The sequence below is a fragment of the Leptinotarsa decemlineata genome, unplaced genomic scaffold (genome assembly GCF_025532065.1).
Source record: "Leptinotarsa decemlineata unplaced genomic scaffold, Ldec_3_MD MMD2_tig00026369_RagTag_RagTag, whole genome shotgun sequence".
In the NCBI taxonomy this organism is placed as follows: Eukaryota; Metazoa; Arthropoda; class Insecta; order Coleoptera; family Chrysomelidae; genus Leptinotarsa; species Leptinotarsa decemlineata.
The window spans coordinates 3,799,036-3,825,111 of NW_027412709.1; the positions used below are offsets into that span (position 1 = coordinate 3,799,036).

The 26,076-nt window shown below is 34.8% G+C and overlaps 1 protein-coding gene across 1 annotated transcript in view; it reads left to right on the plus strand.

Moving 5' to 3' along the window:
• Nucleotides 1–26,076, plus strand: part of Ubr1 (Ubr1 ubiquitin ligase) — a 185,222-nt gene that overhangs the window by 130,617 nt on the left and 28,529 nt on the right. Inside the window, exons 9-11 of the mRNA XM_074185230.1 lie at nucleotides 8,108–8,462; nucleotides 15,114–16,353; nucleotides 21,593–22,760. Of these exons, the coding sequence (XP_074041331.1) occupies nucleotides 8,108–8,462; nucleotides 15,114–16,353; nucleotides 21,593–22,760 (2,763 nt within the window). The remainder of the gene's footprint in view (nucleotides 1–8,107; nucleotides 8,463–15,113; nucleotides 16,354–21,592; nucleotides 22,761–26,076) is intronic.

The following is a 26,076-nucleotide window of genomic DNA, read 5'->3' on the forward strand; positions in this document are numbered from 1 at the left end:
AACAATTTGTTCAGGCCAGTCTTTAATTACCTACACTGTAGGTTAATAGACTGACACCTATCAGAAAACAACTACTCCCCTGGCTAATACCACTAAGGGCGTTGGATTATATCCGACAGGTGTCAGTGCAGGATTCTTCACTGAAGTTATTCCTGCATATGCTGTTGGCAATACAACTGCTGCAGTCGATTTTTAATTATTGGTATACACTTACAGTTTCGGGCTGTTTGGCCACTCGTCAGTGCAAGGTAGTGTCCAACATCAACATAAAGTCGATGACTTCTGATAATTGAAAATCGAATTCTTTCGAACTGGGCTGGAGCGAATGAGGAAACCTACCGCATTTCCGAAATTTGCCCAATTTCTAGTATAAGGAAGAAAACTTCATAAATTGAGTGGGCATACTTGGAGACTGGCTGTAAATCAATTTTTCCAAAAAAATAATTCGTTCTGGCCAGTCTCAAATTACCTACATTGTAGGTTATATAACCCAACGCCCTTCGTGATATTAGCTAGGGGAGTAGTTGTTTTCTAATAGGTTTCAATCCAAAGGAGTCAGCAGCCTCATTGTCTTCCAGGACAGTATGGCCAGGAATCCAGACCAGAGACAATCTGTTAAGTCTTCCTATCAAGGAGAGTCGTTTTTGGTAATTTGAAACCAATTTAGACGTTGCTTGGTAGAAGCCAAGAGCTTCCAACGCCGCTTGACTGTCCGAGGATATTTTTATTGACTTGTTTATGGGGTTGGTTTCTTCCAATCTTTCCGCACACAATTCAATAGCATAAATTTTCTCTTGAAATACAGTCGCATAGAATCCTACGCAGGTTGATATTTCTGTCCTGAGTCTGTGACAGAAAACAACTGCACCAGAACCTGAAGGACAATGTCAAGATATTTCACCTCCGCTCCAAATGGAATGACCTCACCATTTAGGGAAAGTGGCGTTAAATCGTCCAATTTTCTCCATAAATGATTATTGGTCTGACAATCATCACATAAATCCAGTAGATTTGTTTGGGACCTTAACCCCAAGTTTCACCACAAATCCTTTCACATGTTCATAGGGACAGTCTGGCTTTTTGTGAAACTTTTTTCAAGTGAGCGTTCCAGGTGAGTTTTTAATCAAGGACAATGCCAAGATATTTCACCTCCGCTCCAAATTGAAAAAAACCCGACCATTGAGGGAAAATGACGTTAAATCATCCAATTTTCTTCTCCTGATGATGGAGATTATCACAGTTTTGCTGGGGTTGACAGACATCTGCTCCCTCAGGCACCAGCTGTGAACAACGTCCATCGTGCTTTGGAGGATATTACAAGCTACCCTTCCCGACGTGGACCTTGCCAAGATGACAAGGTCATCTGCATAAGCTTGCAAATCTACTTGTTTTATGTCGAGGGCATCAAGCAGACTATTCATCAGGAGCGACCACAGAAGGGGAGATAGTACCCCACCTTGAGGGCAGCCTCTGGTAACCCTGAACCTAATGGCGGCGCCTTGAAGAGTCTCGAAGTTGGAGTTCCGTTTACCAGCATGGCATAGATTTAGCCACTTATGGTCGATTCTATGCCTTTCCTAGCCAGGGATGATCCTATTGTTACGTCTTTCCCCGTGGGTTGACCAATAATTGACTACACTGAACAATAATCAAACTTAACTTTATTTCACTTTAAATACAACAAACACTTCAACTAAAACTTCCACTATTATTTGAATGTCTATCGCCTTACTAGATCGCTTCGCGTACCGCACTGTAACTTCCCCATGACTGTGTCGAGTGGATGGCGCTTATATTTGGTAATAGAAGGCGCCAGAATGTTCTTCGAAATTCCATCAAAGCCGGTAGCATTATTCTCGAAGCAAGGCCGCGCCTGGAACGGCGGCGAACATTGAACATTTGCGAGCTCTTAGCTACGTCACAATTGGTTTATGACTACCAGTGGCGGCCAGCGTTATTTTCTGTAGGGCATAATTTACAACACTACCCCTTCCCTGAGGTTGTTCTCCGAACAACATTCCACGAGGGGCATCACGACCCATGTAAGGACTCAGCCTCTCTATGTAGACAACTTTAGGCTTGCAATAATTTCAGGTTGCTTAGTCACGATTTTGAAAGTTTTCTTCTCCTCGTTTGAATTAAATATTTCGGTAAATACCTCAGACACACTTGGAAAGTCGATGATGGATGGGAATAGAAGCCTAAAATTTTCAATATATTTCAATATATTTCTATATTTTCCATATGTTTCTATCTCTCCCACATATGAAGAATATTTTCAAACAATTATTCCCCCGTCTACCGTGTGTGTCTCCAAAATTTTAAATTTAAGCAAGCAACAAATTGTTCAATAGCGTAATGAATAAACTAAAATTATTGCAATTTAAAATTTTCCAAATAGTGAAGGATTTAGAGGGCGAAGGCTTGTTGTATAAGATTTGTAGGAGTTTCATTTTTGGGATATTCCAAAAGATAGGTGTTATTTAGTGGTAGTGGTATTGTTCACGGTGGAGAAATTTGTATATTCTTAGGAAGCACTTTATGAATGTTTACAAATCTAGATCGTATCAAGTATTAAGGTATACACGCAACAAAGTGGTACAGTCTACTCACCACGAAATTTTATGAGATTCAGTCCAGGTTTTTTAAATATTTTTATGCGAAAGTTCCACTTCATTTTTTTAACAAGTATTACACCTAAAAACTTAATTTCTTCTACTGGTTCTAACGTTTTGCCATTCAATTTGAGTTCTGGAATGTAACTTTTCTTTTCTTCAAGAAGAGAATGCATTTTGTTTTTGTTGTGAAAAACTGAAAACCTGATTGTTGGGACCATATTTTGAGGGCTTTGAGTGCTTGTAGCTGACTGTGTATGGTGTTTATGTTTTTTCTGGAAGCGTGCTGAACCAGATTATCCTTAACTTACCCAGAGATGATCCTTCAGGGGTGCCGTTTTCTTTGGTTTTTATATCATATAATACGCCATTAACTTATTTTATACATATATATCATCTGCGTGATATTATTTTTCAATTTTATTCATTTATTCATTTGCGTTGAATTTTTATTTTTGACTTCTTATTTTACTTATTCAGAATTCAAATTCATTTACTGAAATAGAATGAAACTCTATTATTTTAATTCATTTATTTTATGTTATACACTTCATCTTACAGAATTTATATGCATGATATTATTTATCGATTTTATTAATTTATCAAGTGAAATTGAGTTTTTGATATTTTATTTTAGTTATTTATTGGATTGTTTTATTGTGAATTAGGCCTATTGCGGACCTCCAACAAAAAAACGCGCCTTTCACTCTTCCGCAAGGTGCATGGTGACGAAAAGAGTTAAAGTTTAATTCATGTCCAAAGAGAATATTACAAAGTTGAAAATTTATTTATATACGCGGTGGGGGTTGATTTTCTACCGCAGAATATTCCGACTCATCGGTTATGTTCAGTACACTAAAATAACGCATTCATAGAAAGATCCATCCACGAAAGATCCATCCACGAAAGATTTGAAAGAATTATGGACAATCTTTTGAAAATTAGTTTATACGGGAAGAGGGATAATTTTTTGCCAGACAAAATATTTCTACATATATCCTCATCCACGAAAAATTTGAAGGAGGGGGTTGATTTTCTGCCCGACAAAATATTTGGACATATGGGTCTTGTTTTGTATGCTAAAATGAATACATTTAAAGAAAAAATTTGCTATCCACGAAATATTTAAAAAATTATTAGTTTTTCTTAGAAAATTAGAAATTACGACAAAATATTTTGACATATGGATCTTGATCTGAATGTTAAAATGAATACATTTGAAGAAAACAATCCCCATCCACGGAATATTTGAAGAAACTATGAATTTTTTAGAAAATCACATTTTACATGGGGGTGTGGGGGTTGATTTTCTGTCCGACAAAATATTTCGACATATGAGTCTTGTTCTTTATGCTAAAATGAATATAATCGAAGAAAAAATCCACATCCACGGAATATTTGAAGAAATTATGAATTTTTCTTAAAAAAATTGAATTCACTGGGTGGGGGTTGATTTTCTGCCCGACAGAATATTTCAACATATAGGTCTTTTTCTGTATTCTTAAATGGATATATTCAAAGAAAAAATTCCCCATCCACGAAATATTTGAATAAGTTTTAGATTTTTCTTTTAAAATTAGAATTCACAGGGTGGAGGATGATTTTGTGCTCTACAAAATATCTCAACATATGGGTCTTGTTCTGTATGCTAAAATGATTACATTAAAAAAATCCTCATCCACGAAAGAATTCGGTAAATTACGGATATTCTCTGAAAATGTGTATATTCGGTTCGGGGGTTGATTTTCTCTTGACAAATTCTAATGGATATTATCGACACTTTTTAAGATGACGGAGTTATTGTAATAATTGCTTGCAATCGCGTAAATTTCATGTCGTTGAATAAATTCATGAGTGGCCACGAATTGGTCCCAATTTTGAGAGCTGCTGATTGTCGGATTTCGCGCGTCGCTTCGACAAATCCATGGCTAGAACTCGTGACTGCTTTCACACTGATATACTGGGTGATTCCTAACTAGGGTACGAAACTTCAGATGGTGATTCGTTAGGTCGTATTGAGAAAAAAGTTCTTATATGTCCGGAGTTGCTTCGTTTCTGAGATACAGGGCGTTGAAGTTTAAGAAAAAAACGGTATTTATAAAACATCATGAATATCCTTAAACCGGTTTGGTTGAAATTTATAACAGTTATTTGAAGTAATGAGGCGCTTATTTAGCCCTAACAGTGGAGTCTCAGTGAGCACTACAGCCAACAATATTGGGAAAAAATGTACCTCCACTGACTTGTACTTTTTAATTTTTTTAGATTAATCAACTAAAAAAAACAACTTTTTCGTCACTTTTCTTTCATCTATCTTTCTTTTCGAGAAAAAAATTTGAAGCCACTTTGCATATCATGAACACATGCTTTGGAGACCAGCTGACAGTGATAGTGTTGTCATATCAGTGAAAGTCAAGAGTTGTCAATTAGCAGTGATTGCATCATGAATAATTTTACTAACGCTAAAATGACAGACATGTACTTCATTTATGGATTAGCAAATGGAAATGCGGAAGAAGCACGGAGAATTTACCAGAACAGATATCTTAACAGAGTAATTTCATGTGCTAAATTCAGAACGCTACATGCAAGATTATGCGAAACTGGGAGTTTTAATATAAATGCAGGTGGTGGAAGACCAGAAACTGTAACAACACCTGAAGTAGAAGAAGCTATACTTAATGAGATAGAAGATCAAATAGTACCAGGAAGTCATTCCAAAAACCGTATGGACAGTTCTAAAAATAAACCTATACTCATATCACATACAGTGGGTTCAAGCTCTACTGCCTCGGGAGTTTTACCCAAGATTATTGTTTTGCAGGTGGTTGATTCATGCGATGGCACAAAATAATTTTTTACCAAATATTTCATTTACGGACGAAGCAAATTTTTCACAAGATGCTATTATGAACTTTCACAATGACCATTTTTGGGCAGACGAAAATCCCCACATTATTAGAGAAATTCATTTTCAGCCACAATTCACGCTGAACGTTTGGGTATGAATGATCGGTCACTACCTAATTGGCCCATTTTTTCTACCAGCAAGTTTAACAGGTGAATCCTTCACGAACTTTTTGCGAAATTATTTACCAATTTTGTAAGAAGAAGTGCCGGAAAATATACAAGATCTGTTGTAAATATATCTATCAGAATACCCAAATTCAGAAAGAGTCATACTTAATATAACAAAAATGGCGAATTACAAACGAAATATTAAAAGTTATATTCTCGAAAACAATACACTGAATTATATTTTCAACTGATGCACATTCCTGTATTACTTATTACTTATTTTTTCTTATTTTCTCTTTTACATAATCCTAACCGACCCAACTGATATAAAATAGCTCTTACGATAAATTTCGAATTCATCTACTCTATATTATTATTATTATTATTATTATTATTCAAAACTCTCACTGTATAAAAAGAAAATTAAAGTATCCAAAAGGTAGAATGGAACATTACGACAAAAGCATTCATTGTTTAGGTATGTTCTATGCTTCCTTTGTGTTTATGGTAGATATTGTTCCAAAAATAAAAAATGAAGGACCATCAATTTGTAAAAAAAAACTTGTAAGAGGCAACATGTGGTTTATGTACGATGGGGCTCCAGCTCATTTCAGTCAGCATCTCGACATCACCTACCTTTATCACTGGATTAGACGTACAGGACCTTAAAATTGGCCAGCTTGCAGTCTTCTATTTTTCTATTTATGGGGCATCTGAAGGTTCCTGACAATTGCAATGTCATAAGGAATACTCCAGGTATTTTTCAACGTGTCAGACAATCAATGACCAATCGATTGCAGTCGTGTATTTTATCAGAAGGTGGACATTTTGCTCATTTACTTTAAGGTCGAAATTGTTCATTATTTACTTTTGATTTTTATTTTATGTTGTCCATGGGTAGTTTTTTGAAGTGAATTTTTTTTTCTTGAAAACGAAGCTTGATATATAGAAAACACAAGCGACAAAAAAGTTGCATTTTTAGTCGCTTAACCTAAAAAAAAAAATGAAAAATAAACTTGATAAGCGCCTCATTACTTCAAATAACTGTAGCAAATTTCAACCAAATCGGAGTAAGGATACTTATGACATTTTATGAATATCGTTTTTTTAACTTCAAAGAAACGAAACAGTTCCGGACATATATGTTCACATGAACTTTTTTTCTTGAAACGACCTATATATTACAATTTTTTGTTTGTAATACAGACTATTTTTAGATTTGGAATTAAAAGATCATAAAATGTGTATAAATAGTAATTGAACCCACACACCTTGCTCTGGCACTAACATACCATAACATGTACCATGCACCATAAAATCAAACAATAATTGAATACCAATTAACGAAGAGTGTTTACCAGATTGTGAAAATGGCATCAATATCTTTTAACTTCAGTGTAAATATTTCCCTGTCAAATTTGATATTTCAGAATTGACTGAAGGGGTTATATCAGTGTATAAAAATAATAGAAATGAATTTGCATATAATTTGAAATTTATGAAAATCCTCCATTTCTAGTAACTCCCATTATGATTTTACATTATTTTTTTTATAATTTGGTAGATTTTTGGGTGTTGTATCTATCTGTTTGGTTGAGTCAAAATTGATTTCATGTCATTCCTGAAAAAGATCAAATGATCCTGGTTTTTCAAAGAATTTTTGTGTTCCTGAACTTCTGGCATATAATCTTCTATTGGTCTGGCAATCGTTGATCACAGTCATCACTTGCAATACTATAGACCTCTTGTTTTGAGAAAGATTTTGTTTTTTTGTCTAAGTAGTAGTAGTGGCAATATCGTGATATGAAAAGCAGTGTAACAATATTTCTGTGTTGTGGTGGGTCTTGAGTCATTCTGGTAGAACTTGTTATTTTTATGGAATTTCTTTGTAAAGATCCCAAACCCTTTAAAGCTATTGAATAATATATATAAAAATTAATTCTACGTTTTTGAATATTTGGGTAGGTTTTTTATATTTTTTTTTAGAGTCAGCGAATTCTCAAAATTTTTTTAATGTATCTTGTTGAGATTTTTTTTTATTTCGTCCATAAATTGATTTTGACATTTACCAAAGAAATCTCTATTCGATTTCTCTGGGAATCTGATTATATATCTTTTTACTCCTCTCTAATTTGACCGCTACACTTCTCAATGATACCTATTTCTCTACTGCTACTGAAACTGAAAAATTTTGTTGGAAGGTGCATGACATTGCTATTACGTATTCCATACAATTTATTTTAAACTTCAGAATGTTACAAATGAAGTACCCATTACGTACTTACTTGTTAAAACGTTTTAAACAATTTTTTTGTACTGTACTTTCCATTCGTGCCTTGCCTGAAAGTTTTGTCTCAAATCTGAAGCACATATTCAATGTCATTGGAAATGTTTCATATCGTTGGGTCAGAAAATGTTATATTTTGGCCACTGTATGAGCAAGAACTGTAATATTTATTTTCTCCCAATTTCAGGTCTTATGAAATCATGGATGAAGCCGCTGATGTCGACATGCCTTCTGATGAGGTATTATTCAACGAGGCATCCACAGATGATGCAGCCAGTGTCAGAGAATTCACTAAAAACGTAGTGCAGAAATGGAGAGAAAGATTTGAAAAAGGCTTGCTGAGTTCCATTCATTTTGAAGTACTGTGGCGAGTGTGGGTGCCCAAAATCTACAGCCCTTCACCTAATGAAAGTTGTTTGAATTGGAATTTCAATGAGGATTTAGCCCAAGATATCTTACTCAACACATTGGACGAGTTTATTTGTAATGGAGATCCTACTACTGTCCTCAAGCAGCTCAGTGATTTGGATAAAGCGCCATCGGTCAGTTTTTTTTTATTTGTTATAATTTTAAGTATATATAACCAGGTTCAAACCATTTTTATCAAACATTATCAAATAAGTTCAATACAACAGGATTTATTTAGTTGTGTAATTATCTACTTTGAACAGTTTGGTAATTCGGTGTCATGAAAATTCCCTAGAGACTCATTAAGTGAGTTTTTTTCAAAATAATGGCTAAATACAAGGGATATGAGAAAATATTTGAAAATGACAACCACCTTTTGGGGTAGTCTGTCTGTCTTTGGACCCTTTCTTGGATGCAAGAATCCAATTTTCTCCTCATCAACTCCCGAACTCTTTCGAAAACACCAGGATCTAGTACGCTAGACATTTATTTCGGCTACGTTAATGATTTTAAAATTACCAAAATTGTTATTGTCAAAATTCTTTTTCGCCTCGTATCTTGGAAACAAAGCGCCCTATCAAAAATCATCAAAAGACTATATATCTTAGTCCAAGGAATAGTTCCTTATTTTTTACCGCATGTTCAATAAACACCCTGTATGTATAGTATTTTATATTAACCTGATGTTCTCTCGAGACAAGTGCCATGCACTTATCGAACTATGTATTTGCTCTTTTGCTCAATAATGGACAAAAATTATTCTATATTGGTATTTGTTTTTGAATATTGGACAAATGAAGCAAATTATTGATATTGAATACAAATGAAAGAACATAAACACAAAAATAAGTAACAAATGAAATATACCTGGTCAGAATGTAACATTAAAACTTTGAAAATGCTATTCAAAATTATCAGTGAAAAACTCTTCTAAGCTATAGTACGGTCTAAATGAACGATGAATGTACACCTAAAAGATTAATAAACTATCTGTCTATCTAAGGTCGCTTATATGGTAGTTCTTTTACAGCTATTTTTGAAATGTTCATTCGAGGAAAGGAAAAGGTAATTTAATTTTGTTAATACTGCTGGTAAGGTAGTAAGAAGGGGCAGTGTTGAATTCATCTGAATGCTTCCTGATGATGTAAACCGTTTCAATGATAAAAATGTCAATTACAGTTAGATTTTTAGGGATATGGATAAAGCTTTACAAGAATCGCGAGGTTTTGCGTTGGACAAGTATCTGACTGCGCCTTTTTGAACTAATAATGTACTCTGTAATAGGGTGTTAGTGCATGTTCCCCAGAATGTTATGACTTACCTCAAATGCGATTCCAACAGTGAATAATAAACTGTTTTAGTTACAGATAGCCCCAGTTAGCCTCAGCTCTGTTACGACTATTCTCACTGCATAACAACCTGAAGCTAATTTCGTATTCAGGTCTATAACATGTTTTTCGTAAATCAACTTGTTATCTAAGCAGAGTCCTTAAAACTCAGTGTCTGTATGACACTTGATAGATCCATTTGCCAGACTCAAATTGAGAAATTCACAGCTAAATGCCATCAAATTGGTTTTTCCAATATTCAACCTCAAACGATTTGAATCACACCAATATTGTTTTAGGTTTTAGTTTTATCATCAGCTAATGCTTTCTAAGCAAACAAGAAAAAAAGGTTTCTTTCCTATAGAGTTAGAATACAGTTCTTTATTTGTCCATTTTACATGCCGTAGTACATTTATGACAAGTCACCAATACAGAAATCCTTGTTCGGAGTTACAAAGATAAAATCATCTACTGAAAAATAAAAGTAAAGAGTGAGTTAATTGAAAGCATGAATATAAGATCAATAAAATGGTGATTCAATGAGGTCTTTCACAAGTGAAAGACCCTGCGACGTCAATATATTCCTCAACTACAAAAACATTGAAGAAACTTTTTAGTAGTAGATTTAAATTTTGCAAGGCTTTATGTCTTCAAAGACGAGTGAAGATGGTTATACAAATGTGAGTTTAGTACATTTTTCTTACTTATTGTTAGTTTATGTTTGGGAAGGTTCAATAAACTTGCGGATCTCGTTCCTTATGCATGATCGTCACAACGTCTGTCAAATTTATTGACGTTTTCATGAATCTCCAGAAGATACATAATGTTGGAATTATCCTGGTTGTCCTGAAGCGTCTCTTTTTTTTCAGGTTTTCCCGGTTATTTCTTCTATGCCTTAATTCATTGATTTTCTTCATTATTTCCCTACTCAAATAGCGAGCTACAACTGCCTTCAGCCCGAATCCATCTCTTGTGTAGTTTAAACGCCTTATAAAGTTATTACATTTCAAAAAGTTGATATTGTCCAACTGCAAGAAGTGTAATTTTTTGTGGAAATTAAAATTATTTTCGTATATTCTTTGATTTATGCTGACGTCATATCTGTAAGGCTATGAAATAATAAGCAATTGTGTGTGTTGTGTTTCTTCAACAAGAGTATCAAATAAACTTTCATTTGTTTTATTAAACCAAAGCACTATGACATCGTTTCTGGAGAAGTCTTTTGAGTTCGTGATTTGAAGTGTCAGCTTCTAACGATACTTCAAAATATATGTTTCCTTTATTTTCTAATTTTTCCTTTTCCACTAGGTTATGTTCTGGATTTAGTTGTTTCGTGGTGCTGTACTTTTTCCCTAATAGTTTCGTACTATTGTGGTCTTGCTTCAAAGTGGCATAATCACATTTTAATTTCTTTAGTTCTTCTAAATAAACTTCTGTCTCCTGTGTCATTGTTTCAAAAGATGTCATCTTGTTTTTATTGATAGAGCTGAGATCTGCTAAATCATTTTGATATCTGTTCAAGTCAACTTTTATTACTTCTAATTCTTCCTGTAAGACAGTATTTTTTTGAATGAGATTAATAATATCATTTTTGTGTTCTGAGATGGTACGATTTTGTTCGTTAAGTTTGCTAATGTAATTTTGTTCAGCGCCAGCAACTTCATCTTCAAAGTCCATTGATGTTCTCCTTAGTTTCTGAATAAATACGTCTCTTTCTCTATTGACCTTCTTTAGTTTAGTGAAATTGGCCGCAGTGGTAGTGCGCCCGACTCACGATCGGAAGGCCATGGGTTCGATTCCCGCCTCGACCAGATATTTTTCTCGAGGGAATTTATCTGGTTGAAGCTAGGATGATTCTGCAACCGTGTTAGGAATCACACGTTAAAAGGTAAGACCTCGTTAGATTTTAAACAGATTTTAAACAGAACAGTTCCGCTATTTCATCCAATAGTTGCATGACCAGATCATCTCGTTGACTTTATGGTAATTTTAACTGTGATTCCTTTTCTTTTAATGTATTTATCAGCGATTCAACTTTTTCCCTTGCTTTTCGTAGAGCATTGTCATAACTTTTTTTTTGGTCGCACAGTCTTGAGAGCAGATTATTTTGTGGCCTTCTACTATCTGCATATATCTTTTTCTCTCCATATAGCTCTGGTGGAAAATGCCTAGACATTGTATACAACATACATTTGTACATTCTTTCTTCTTGCAACATTTAAATGATGAATCCATTTCTCTTTGTGATTGTTAAATTGTCCTACATTTCCTGAACTACGAAATAAATATGACACTCATAACACTTTTTGTTTGTTGATAAGGAAATTGGTTTTTAATCCATTTACCTTTATGTAGAAATGAATTTTTTCTTTTATTTTTCGTAGAGGACTTTCATGAGGTGGAAGCACTTTATAACGATTAATCCAATAACTATCACATCAACTGGTGAATTAATAGCACTGACTTGAAGTATATTTTAAACCGCTTATACACTCTCAAAAAACTACTTTTTTTTATCAATTTTTTACCACTCAATTAGAATAAATATTTGGCGAGAACCTGGTGAGCAGCACATTTCTATTACTGAAAATTACAGGGAGTGGTATAAAGTTGAATAAAAAAGGACGACAGTGCTCTTTGTAACCCGCTTTTGCTATTATTCTTATAGCTTTTTTCTGGCACCTAAAAACATTATTGGAATACCATATAAAATAACTGGGTGAGATAATCCAAAGTAAGCTTTTTTAAATGTAAGAAACCATTATCAACATGGGTGAAAAAAAACGCGGTACCCGAAAAAACCTGGATGGGAATTAGTCAGTCAATTCGAGCGAGCCAGGCGCGAGCATTGTTATTCATTTAGTTGTTTTTATCCGTATCGGAAAAGGGGTGATGGTTTTAATTGATAACTTCAAATGTGAATTGACGTATCTTTGGGTAAAATATATTTTTACGATTATTATATCTGCTTTTCTTATATAAGCGTCAAGCTTTCAATTGGATGAATGCTGGTATTGAACGATACCATTATGTTTTGAGTTTTATTTCCATTCAGAGTGAGCTTATGAGCAGCAAACCAATTATATGTAAATGTTTTGCTATCTTGCATCATTTATTGTAAGCTGGTTAAGTCTTTGCTAGATTATAATAAAGTACTGTATACATCATTGATATACATCAAGAACAATAGTGATCCTAAAACGGAGTCCAGAGGAACGCTATGCTTCATTTCTTTGAGGCCTGACTTTATGTTGTACACTTCCACATATCGGTACCTTTTTGTGAGATAAGACTGGACGACCTTGAGAGCTGTGCCCTGGACACCATAGTAACTCATTTTTTTCTATCAAAATCATTCGCAATACAGTAGTTTTTAAGCTGCTTGGGTAGTAGACCTATTTCTTCGAAAACCATATTATGAACTTTTGAAGTAGAACCGTTTTTCAAAGATTAAAAACTGTTTTCGAAATTATCTCAATAAATTTCCCAATTATAGATATTGTGTTAATTGGGCGGTAATTATCCGGTGAAGAGTTAGATCCTTTTTTAAATAAAGGTATCACTTTAAAAATTTTGAAAAATCTGGAAATATCCTTTTCAAAAAATTCGTTAATTAATAAATTGCGTGGGATTGCGATTGTATCGGCTACCGATTTTATCATCTGTGGGCAATTTTTTCCTAACGTGATTTAGGTCTGATTTTCATTATTCATCACCTTTGCAAATCTTTAAAATTGAGGAGGGGAATTGAAGGAATGTTTTCTGACATGCCATATAAATTTTAAATTTTTTGTATAAGCCACTGATAATTTGACTGCTGAAAAGTGACTGTCAACTCCACAAGAGTTGAAACAATTAGGTGGGAATACCATTAACGCCTAAGGTTCAATGACTGAGTATTTCATGTTTTGTGATGTCAAGGATTCTTAAACAGTCAAGTTATAGTTCTTATAATGTAAATCAATTGATGCCAAACTACTGTCCATGTAGCTAGATCATAAATATTTTGCAATGTGTTCGCAGTATTGCCTTGATTTTTCGCTCTGCAGTCGAACTATTTGAACTGTTGAACTAAAACTCTTCATTATTGTTTAAAAAGTTATCTAATATATAAAAATTGATGTTTGTTGGTTGGTTGGTTGGTTGGTAAGTGATAAACTTCTACATCGCTCAACCGATCGTGATGAAACTTGACATGTATAAGCAATTTTTCATAGAGAAGGTTTTTAGGCTATCAATTTTTCTGTAACTCGCCACTAGATGGCGCTGACGAACAATTTTTTGAAAGCACTGTTCTATATCGTTGCGCACGCCTAAGTTCGTTGATTCCGATTCTGTCAAAACATTGGAACAGCAGCGATACAGCAACATAGTACTAATTAGTACTACAACTACGAAATTCTTCACGGGCAAAGCCGCGGGTAAGAACTAGTTGACATATGACACAAGATATCAAAGTACTTATAAGATCTTAAGTTCCGAAATGGTTGATAAAAATTGACTGATTGGTTGATTGAATAACATCAATATGTTGAAGGTTTGGATTACACTTGCGTACAAAATTGATAAGTTTGTAACGGACTTATTTACAATGTTTTTATTGTGTATTAGAATTAATAATTGCATTTTGGTAAGCTACTAACGTTTGCAGAGGATTTGAATACTTTCTCTACAGAATATTCATTTACAGGAGCTATATATCTACAAAATAACTTCAGATTGAACAACAGGTGCACAAACAATGAAATTATTCTCAATGTTCAAAAAAGACATACTATAAATTTTCATCGCTGAAGAGAGTCTCTATATTAATTTATTTTTTTTATCTTGAGACAGCTATGACCATGACATTATACTAGTAATTATTGAAGATTTTTAGGATTTGTCAAATAAACCACACAAGACGTTACATATATATATTTATTTATTTGCGGCATTGGCTATTTTTATACAAAATAATTAACAAATTCACACACATGTACTGTAAGAATAATCTATAACTATCAGCTAAATATAAGGAAAAAATATAAAACAAAGACAAAAATCAAAAATGAACCAATCAATTACGAAAGAAAGAGACAGAGAAATAGTGTTTTGTTCCATTCTCAAAAAAAAAAATGCAAAAAAATCACCATGAACATTGATATTAGCAAATCACATTGAAAATATTGACTTTTTTATATTAACATTGTTGGAATGTATAAGGTATATTGATCTTACTCGTTATCGTCTTTCTTGTGATTTGGAACATTTTTTGTATATCCAGGTATCTATTTTTATATTCCAGATGTTTTAATTTTTTCATAAACATTTGAGATTTTGTATTATTGTTTCCATGAATTTTTTTATAATTCACTCCTAATAATTTGATATTTGTATATTTTGTCCACCCTTTGACAATAAATAAATCCATTTTCACATTTGAAAAATTAAAGCGTCAATTTTCATTTTTTTCAGGTTTGCGGTAGGGTTTTCAAGTTCGGCGAACCCACTTATTCGTGCAGGGAGTGCGGAATGGACAAAACCTGCGTATTGTGTGTAGAATGTTTCAAAAACTCTGAACATCGGCGGCATAAATATAAAATGGGCACCTCTGGCGGAGGAGGTTGTTGTGATTGTGGTGATGTGGAAGCCTGGAAGAAAGAACCTTTCTGCTCAATTCACATTGTTGGAGTTGGCAAAGAACAGCAACGCAGAAGCCTACCAGAAGACATCAAAGAGCGCACTAGAATCGTATTTGAAGCAGTCATTTGGTATGCTTATCGCCTATTGAGTACAGAGCAAGTAGCCGACATTAGGTTGGGAGGAAGTTCTGATAACTTTTTCGATGTTGATACCTATTGCACTATACTATATAATGACGAAGTTCATACGTTTGAACAAGTTATCAGCACGCTGACCAGGGTGCTCAAATGCAATCAGAGGAGTTCAACGGACTATGTGACGAACATAGACCGAGAAGGCAGGGCAATTGTCAAATGCTCTTGCTATCAGCACTGTTTCGAACTGAAGCAGGAAATTGAAAAGTATACTTCAAGACATGGAAACAAACCCCTCAAAGTCTTGGTTAGCCACGCACATGTAATTGCCCATCAGATTTTTGCCATGCGGTTGCTAACATGGTTAGAGAAATTTTTGGGACAAGGCGAAGGATTTCGCGCCATTTTTGCGGAAGTTGTACTGAAGCCACAGGTTATGGAGCCGTGTATCATCAAAGGAATATTACAACGTGACTCAACTTTGTGGAAGAGTGCTAGGACTCAGTGGCACAGACTTTTAATTTCAGGGATGCTGCTCGAGTATGAGAACAAGAAGGCATTCGCAAAAATCTTCACGAAAAACTATGGGCAAGTAATGAAGGACTTTGGCAAGGATGATCACGATCATACGTTTTCTATAGCTTCACTCTCCGTTCAACTTTTCACTGTTCCCACGCTTGTTCACAATATCATTGCTAATGATGACATTCTTTATATCCTGCTGAATACTTTTATATCTGAGTGTACAAGGAAGTGTAATAAGGCTGGGAAGTTAGAGTTTGAAAGAAGTCCATCAAGTACTTTCAAGAGGGCATTGTACATGCTGTATGATCTGAAATATTTACTGAGTGCTATTCCTGATGAGTGGACAGATGATTTAAGGCGGGCTTTTTTGCATGGTCTTTCCCTGATCCTGACTATTCTTACTATGATGCAGGGTAAGAGCAATTTTCTTTTATGATTTTAACAGACTTGCCATTTGATTATTGTTGTGAAGTTGAACTACAAAATATATATTCAAATATATGAAAATATCGGAAACAGCTAAGACAGTAAAAATATGAAAACTCAAAATCTAAAGAAATCAAATCGTTGATTTCTCCCTTAAATTGTTAACTGTGACCCAGTTAGTTTTAATTTTTGTTGATGACTTCGTAAATATTTTGCAGAAAATTTTTTTCTGTAGTTTCGACCCGCCGTAAGTCTCATCAGTGGTGGTAGGGTGATCCACAAATGCGTTGTTGCTGGATTCCATTGTGCTTGAAGGATAAGCCTGAGTAGGTTCTCAGTGACATCTTTCCTTACAGAGACGCCATTTATGGAATTGACAGTGAACTCAATCCTCAAATATCAAAAATAAACGAGGGTCTCCAAGGCGATCAGTTACAAAGCAAAGCTTCAACGTTGACCGCCGACGAGATTCGTTCCACTGCAGTTATCGCAAGGCAACTAATATTTATGATTCAACTACAGACAGCGCTGTTTTGATCCGCCATAGGTCTCATCGATGGTGTTAGGCTGAACTACTTTTAAAGGAAAAGCTTTGGTTAGTTAGGTCGACGACATCTTCCCTTGCGAAAACTCTATCTATGGGATAGCTCCCTAAAGGCGATCAGTTGCAAAGATAAGCTTCGACATCGACGGCCAACAGAAAAACAAGAAACCAATAACAACGTATTTGTGATTCAACACCATGCAGGGCTATTTCGACCCAATGTAGGTCTCATCTGCTGTGCTAGATGACGTGTCCGTAAGGGGAGATGTCGAGGACCTATCTCATTAAAATATTTTCATAAGTACACCTTATGATTTGATCAAATCGTAAAGTCTAGTTTATGAAATTACTATGGATCTTCATCAAGTAACTGCCGAATCAATCATAATTGAGTAATGTTTGAAAATATTCATTTAAAGTGTGTTTCCTAATCATGTAGAGCACTTCATAGTAGTTGCAGATATTTTGATGCCATTAGCTATTTTTGTTTTTTCTTTGATTTTTTGTTATAGCTGAACAGAATCTCATATAACTATAGTTTAAGAATTACTCTAGTAGAGAAAGAAAAAGTGAAATAAATCATATTTCGCCTCAGAATACGGTTACGGCTACAACAGTATTTAACGAAAATCCATATTGAAAGTTATTAATACAGTTCATTGTAAAATTTACACTATAAAAGGTTTTGCTAAAACCGTGACACATGTTTCGCTATACGAGTTTATCTAGCAAAGTCTTCACTGCTGTTTCAAATTGAAAGTTTTAAGGTTTTCAGATATCATTTCTAGTGGTGAGTGATAGAACATTTACTACCATCCCTAAATTCACAGTGGGGATGAGAGAAGTTAGAAGCTATAATAATTATAATCATTGACTTTTCAAATATGTTTTAAACCAATAAAAATTGCATGAAAGCTGACGCCCAGTTCTTTCACCGCCCCACGCACCGTTTGTGATGGGTCAGTCTCCACCAGGATCCTCAAATCCTTGTCGTGGGTTACTGTAAGTCGACCACTTAGGGGATCATCTCCAAGGCTAAAATCTCCGGAACGAAATCTCGCAAACCATCTTTAAACAATGCTTTCATTAACAATCCAATATATTGCTTTGCTGACGACAGCACACTTGTCTCATCATTCCATTTGGATTCCAGGACATCGTCTACAAAGGCACATCTTCACCGGCAGCAGGAGGTTGCATATTTTAATGAGGATCTAGAAGTGATTTCGAATTGGGGTGAAAGTAACCAGGTTCAATTCAATGCCACAAAAACCCAGGCATCGGTTTTCTCTAAGAAGATAAATGTCTCCGAACCGGATATAATAATTTCAGGCCAGACAATTCCGCTTTCTGCTTCGATAAGTTTGTTGGGGGTTAAAATAGACACCAATATGTCTTGGCACAATCACGTCGCCGAAATTGCAAAGGCTACTTCTCAAAAGCTTGGAACACTGTTCCGAACCAGAAAACTGTATACACCTCAGCAACTTTTAATGCTTCATAAAGCTCAGATCAGACCTTCTTTGGAGTATTGTTCTCATGTATGGAACTTCGCCCCCAAACATAACCCTGAAGTTGCTAGATTCTATCCAGAAAAGAGCCATCTGCCTGATTGGAGACGCGAATATCACGTGAAACCTTGATAGCCTGGAACATTGAAGAAAGGTCTCTCTTCTATAGATACTTCGATGGGAAGTGTTCAAGTGACCTGGAACATTTGATTCCACCAAGAGCGGTACATATCAGAAATACGCGACGGACTGTAGCTGCTCATCTTTTTGAGGTTCAACTCAGTAAACCTCAAACTATTCAAGAACTCTTTCATTTGGAGAACTGCGTTTATGTGGAATAATCTTCCTGAGAACGTTTTTCCAAAAGGATTTAATCTCCAGCAATTTAAATCCAATGTGCATTGCTACTTTTGCACAAGCACCACTCTGAGAGCGCCTTAAGGATTTTCCTGTAGTGCTTTGTGTCCTTGAAGAAAGTATCATTGCCAAATGCACATCTCACCAAACTTTATCAAATTATACAAAAATTCATTGCATGAGTCTTTTACAGTAGGTCAAGACAAGTTTCTTCTATTTGAGAGATTTTCAGTTGACTTTATAATGAATCCTATAACAATAAACCATAAGCGGTTTATGTGGGGACTGTGATCTGTTCCCTCATAAACTGAGGGAACAATAAGATGAAATTTATAAATTTATAAATTTTATCATCAAGTTATATACTTCAGACATATAAAATAAGTTATTATTCAGGAGCATATTGAATTAAAAATGTTCTAAACGACAGATTGTTTTCCGTAAACATCTCTCATACAGTGCAGGTCTAAAAAGTCCCCTCCTTTTTTAATTTTTAAATAAAAAAGATTTCAATGTTAGACAAAGTTAACGTGAGATTATATCGCTTTCAGTACATTTTAATAAGAAAAACAAAGTACACGTCATTCTTCGCCGAAAGGACGCTGTCATTTTTTTTGAATATAAGTGGCGACTTTGAACAGGTATTTCAATTTTCTATCCAATAATGGTTTAGTAATAAAAATCGAATTAGCTGTTTGTAAGTATTAACAAGTTCATATTCTCTTTGAGAATCTGCAAACAAACAATGAATATTTTATATTTCAGTATACAAAATCATTCAAAATTCACCTTAGTTTATTCCAATAAGTGTTCATTATTTACTTTCCGACCATTATGAATGTTTACAAATAGGACCGTGTTAGGAATCACACGTTAAAAGGTAAGACCTCGTTAGTCCTTAGCTCGCACAAGTTCGTATAGGGGCGACAGTTGATTAACGGAAAAACAAATTTTAAACATTTATCACAATATGCAAGGTTTCTGGGGTAATTTGGTTACAAGCACCTCACATGAGGAATGGATTGCGACTGTGTGATGTATACTTTATTTATATGAATATCCCCAAAAATTCCGAGGGAATCATTTTTAGCGGACGTTTCTGAGAAAGTACGCCTGCTTATTCATCTGTTTGGGATAATTGCCATCAAACCACTTTCGAAGTAGCCTGTCACAATGAGTAGGTGCCCTATTTTGTTGAAACCGAGAGATAGACCGACAACGTCCCTTCGGATGACTCGCTAGATCACCTGATAAGACACCTCTGGATTTTTTCATAAGATACAAGTAATCTAAAGTGTATGCTACACAAACGCTGCCCATTCCAGAATTCAAGTTCAGAGAGGTGCTTGCAACAAAATTACCTCACAAACATTTCATGGTAAGAAATGAATTTGTGAACAGACTTCAGTATTGTTATTATTGCCAGGAAGTGAAAAGTGAACATTTTGAACATTTTCAGGAATGAACTGGAGTGAGTTTTGATTTTTTTAAAAATTTATATTTACCGCTTGTTTTGCAGAATAATATAAAACTGTCAATTATCCAAGAAATGCCGCCGATTTCTATAAAAAAAAGTTGAGGGAGTCCTTTTGACTACTAGTGATGCACACTATTTTTTGTCTCATTAGTCTGTAAAATGATTTTTCATGTAAACATTGTACGATCTTGATATATTATCGAAAGTACCGCCTATAGACAATTAGTGCTCCAGAGGTACACATCTAATGAAAGAGAGCAGAAGAAACTTGATTTGTATTGGAATTTTTTTTCTCCGAGAAGGGGGGACCGGCCGGCACTGAAGGTGATTTTCAGAAGCAAGGTGCGCAGTGTTGTTAAATGAATGAGGTAATCTTTGTGAGGCATCTCGTTTGTTGGGACGCTTTTCAATGGTTTCGCGGATTTTCCTGGCCTGGAGAGTTTTTTCAGTGGCAAAGGTTTTGGTGTTTTTGAAGCTTATTGTGGGGCCTGTTACAGGGTTATGTTTGAAGAGGGATTTATGGACAGCAAGCTCATGTTCGTAGGCTCTGTTGGAGATTCTTCTGTTGGTCTGGCCGATCTAAGTTCACACATGCCCTGTGCCTCATTAGCTATTGTGTCCTTAGGTGTTCGTAGAAAAGTGGAAATTTTATTGTTGACTGTGAATACTGTTCTTGTATCGTACCCCTTCAGAATTCGGCTTACTTCGTCGGTAACTCCATGAATATAAGGAGAAAAATCTTTTTGGTGGTCCGTCTGTTCATCAAACTGTTTGGAATGTGGGGTACGAGTTTGCTGAAGTTGGATGGATTTTTGGATTTGGGATTTTGGAGAGTCGTTTTGGTGAAGGGCGTATTTGAGTTCAGTAAGACAAAGAGACTACTTGAAATTATCAAGGTCTCAACTTTTTGAAAAACGCAATAAGAACGAAACTCTACTTCAAAATACAATATCCTAATTCAGAATATAACGTTATTTTTCTTGATAGAATTCTGGCTGACTGAAGAAATTTTATTATTTATATACCTGACAGGCAATAAGAGTTTATTTTGTACTTAAAAGGAGTATTTGATACTTAAAAGGAATATTTGTACTTGATAAAAATATTTGTTTCTTGAAAAGAATATTGGCACTTGAAAACAGTATTTTTTTTTGAGAAAGTACTGGAAACCTGAAACATTTTTCAAACAGCATTAGAAGTACAAAAGAACAATTGCTTCGAGCATTTATACACTAGCATTTCCCATGTACTTTCAAGTTCGGAAGTTCTGTAACAAATATTTTCTTTACTGTTTTATTTCAAACTAATAGTCATTTCCCAATTTCAATTTGTTACAGGAATGGATGTAGTCACTCGACAGGTTGGCCAACACATGGAATACGAGCCTGAATGGGAGTCAGGATTCAATCTTCATATAAAACTGGCCTACTGCATATCACTCGCAATAGAATGGTGTGGATCAGACAAAGTGGTACTCATTAAAGCATACCGCATGGTACTCAATAAACTGGAGAACAATCCCTGCTATGAACCAAATGAAGCTGGAGAAGTTCGCGAATTAGCTGACCACAGTACAGCGTGTCTACATTATGATGTATCAACCAAACCTGTTTCCATACACCTGCCACTCACCAGATTCCTGGCAGCCTTACACTTATGCCTGGAAAAGTATAACCTCCATTTCGACTCCGTGGAGTTTCAAATATCTAAACCGACCCCAGTTCAAATTATGGAACCTGTTCTAAGAGCACAAGTCATGATAGCCCAAGTGAATGCTGGTATGTGGAGAAGGAATGGCTATGCTCTCCTAAATACGTTATTCTTCTACCACAATGTCAAGTGCCGCACGGAGATGCTGGATAGGGACATTACGCTGTTGCAGATAGCCGCTTCTCTGATCGAAAGTAACGAGTTTCTTATTCATGTCTTGAACAAATTTAACCTGATCAACTGGGCGATGCCCGACTATGAAATCAATAGCTTGAAATTGTCAGAAGAAGACAGCATCAGACAGACAATCAATTTGGTAGAGGAATTGATGCATCTGCTGATTGTCATCGTTGGGGAACGATATATGCCTGGCGTTAGTAATGTAACTGTGGAAGACAGGATCCGGAAAGAAGTAATCCAGCACTTGTGCATAAAGCCCCTCCCACACTCAGAGTTGATTAAAACTATCCCGGATGATTTGACATCCAGAGAAGTTGCTGTTGACGAAGTTATTCAGGAACTCGCCGAATTCAAAAAACCCGTACATGGAACAGGCAAAGGTGTTTATGAACTCAAGGAGCAATATTATGATGAATTCAATGTATTTTTCTATCACTACACCAGAGAGGAGCAGTCCAAGTCAGAGGAAACTCAAAGAAACAGGCACAAGGCCAAAGGAGAACTCGAGTGTTGCCCTCCTCCGAAATTGCCGAAATTGAATGAATCATTTGGTCTTCTAGTAAATTTGCTTCAGTGCGATGTGATGCTTCACATCATGCAGACTGTTCTTGAAAGGTAATTTCTATGATATTGATTAATAATCGACTGACCGAAGCTCAGGTATTTCTAGGCAAAATTCTGAATCAATCTGAGTAGGGTACTTTTTGACTTTTGGTATTTTTCTAAAATTGATTACGCTTATAAAGTAGAACAATACTGAACAAGTAAGTTCCACACATTGAATAAAAAAAAACTTGCCATAAGTCATTCAAAAAAGGTTGATTCTATTTATTGTTGGCATTTATAAAAGAACTAGTTGAAAATAGTTATTTAAAGAGCTGGGTATTCTAACAGTAGCCTCGATTCACATTTACTCATTACTTAAAATATATAAGAAACACAAGTTCAATGAAATATTTCTAAAAACATTCGTACAAAAATAGATAAATTATATAATTATTACAGTTCAAATATTTGTTTGGCAACAGATTGCTTACACATACCAATAAAATAGTGGAATCGTATGATCAAAAATAATAAATGTTTAATGAATATGAACTATAATTATACTCATACAGTTGAAGTTTCTATAACTATTACAGTAGGTGAAAAAGAAAGGTATTCCAACTTCAAAACTGACGAAATTCAATACAATCTTGAAACCCCTATTTTCCCCCTTGGGGGTGGAAATTCCTGATTTCTTTTCTTGATGCTTATTTACGCTATACACAGATCCTACCTGCATATTTCAAGATTCTAGATTCAGTAGCTTCGACTGAACGTTAATATAAGAGTGTCAGTCAATCAATAGGTACCCACTTACACAATATTGAGTAAAATACATTGGTAATCCTACTCCTAATAATATTATAAATGCGTACAGTTGACCGACACTTTTATATTAAGGTACATTCGAAGCTACTGAACCTAAAATCATGAAATATGCAGGCACGTTGTTTGTACAGCGTAATTAAGGATTCAGAAAGGGAATCAGGAATTTCCACCCCCAAGAGGAAAAATAGGGGTTCAAAGATTGTAATTCGTCCGCTATCGCGGACTTTTATTTAGAACTATTTAAGATAAACAATCTTCCGGTACATTATCTGCATGAAACTCCAACGGTTAGGCAGTGCACGCCAAGATAGCTCTCAGGGAGCAAGAATTTTTCCAACTTACTTAATACTTATCGTTATATTATGACCAAAATTACACAAAATCTTTGTAAATTGTAGCCTATATGTTATTCTGATGTATAAGCTGTATTTATGTAAAGTTTCATCTAAATCCGTTCAGTCGTTTAGGCGTGAAAGAGCTACAAACATACATACATGTATCCATCCCCACAAACTTTCACATTTATATTAGTATAGATAGATAGTATAGATTATAAAAATTAATCAAAACATTACCTCAATAAGTATTTTTTCAAATTAAACTTATTCAAGTTGAGGTCTTCAACGGAGTCTGGCAAATTATTAAACACCTGTTTGTGCTTTACTCCAGAGATGGAAATCAATGTAAATATGATTCTTGTGTCTTGTATCATAACCATATAGATTACGGTGCATAACAAAGAAAGATCTGGGCGAATATTAGGCATTGGTATATGTATTAAAAAAGGTAGTGTCACTATTCTGAGGTTCACAAAAGCTTCTCTTTATCCAAGACCATCCAAAATTCTTTCTGCTTTTCATTGCAAACCTAACTTAACTGCCGACTCTTCATAACTCCATGTCAGTAAGGCATATCCAATTACTAATTAAATAAATGAGTCTTTGACACCGTGTTGGATGAACGTATCAACAGGAATATAGAAGATGTTACTTTCTTGAAGTCAGTATGATATTGCCCCATCTTTTCATCGACATACAGTGTGTCTCACTTCTCATGGAAACACCCCCATATCTTCCGTAATAATCATTCGAGGTAGAATGATGAAACTCTCAGGTCTGATGAAAATGGTCAAAATGCACCTACCACCCGCCACTCGCGATGAAACAAACCATTTTTACAATAAAACATAATAGGGGGCAAAATAGGCTCAAAATTCCTTCAGATTCGTGAAAGGAGTAATATTATAATCATAATTTGCATTATGTGGTTGTGAAGTTCTATTTTAGATTTTAGTTTCTATGGATTACATTCAGGTGTTTTATGACTTGTAAACCAATATAGACACAACAGACCTAAAGCATATTAGGTGAAATTGAAAAGGTCCAATACAAATATTTGAATACTTTTATAGTGAATGAAATGATTATAGAAAGAATAAAGCGAACTGTGAGATTGAAAATGGGGAAAAAATGAAAAAAATTGGTGAGAATTGTTAGAATATGAAATCTAATGAAGACGTACTGGAAAATTTAATGACTTACAATTATCTATATACATTTGTTATTCTTGTTTCTTTTTGAAAAGAATGCGTATGTTTGTTATATGTATTATGATAGAACATTCCAAATATTTGTGTTACCAGAGTAGCAATATAATAAGGTCATGCTGTAATAGGAAAATGCACTCCACATTTCCACTGAAGATTTTTTCTTTGGTTTATAAAGGTTTGTTAAATAATTTTTATGAGGCCCTGACTTTTTTTAACTGTTTTTTAGCTACATCTTTTTCTTTAGATGTTAATTTGATTTTTTCGTCATACTAAGTCAGGCACCTGATTATTCGTAATATTATTCTCCAACACTGGTGCATAACAGTCTATAATTCTCTTATAGTTTTAAAGTTTTTGAAGATTTCATTAATATCAGTAGAATCAATTGACCAGTCACATGATAGTAGGCTCAAACTGGTATTATGAAAAACATTTGTGTTCAGTTTTCCGTATATTATTCTGTATATTATTATTATTATGATTTGAGAGAAGATTGATTGTTATTACAGAGTGATCAGTAATATTAAGGTAGTCATGAACATCAACAATTATATCTTGATCAGATAATACATAATCAATAAGTGTAGCACTAATATTTGAATACCTATTATATTACTGTTACGTTTTTCCCCGTGGGTTGACCAATAATTGACTACACTGAATAATCAAAACTTCATTTCTTTTAAATACAACAAACACTTCAACTAAAAATTTAACTATTATTTGAATGTCTATCGCCTTACTAGTTCACTTCGCGTACCGCACTGCAGCTTCCACTTGACTCTCTCGATATCCTCATGGCTAGCCTTAAAATATCGTAATCGAATGCCGTAGACATTTCTTCTAAGTTCTGTCAAAGTATGTAGCATTATTCTCGCTGCTTCTTGAGTGGCGGGGAATTATCGTGAATTCGCGCGCTCTAAGCTACGTCACGTTTGGTTTATAGTTACCAGTGGCGGCCGGCGTTATTTTCTTTCAGGCATGATTTACAACACTTCCCCCTTCCTT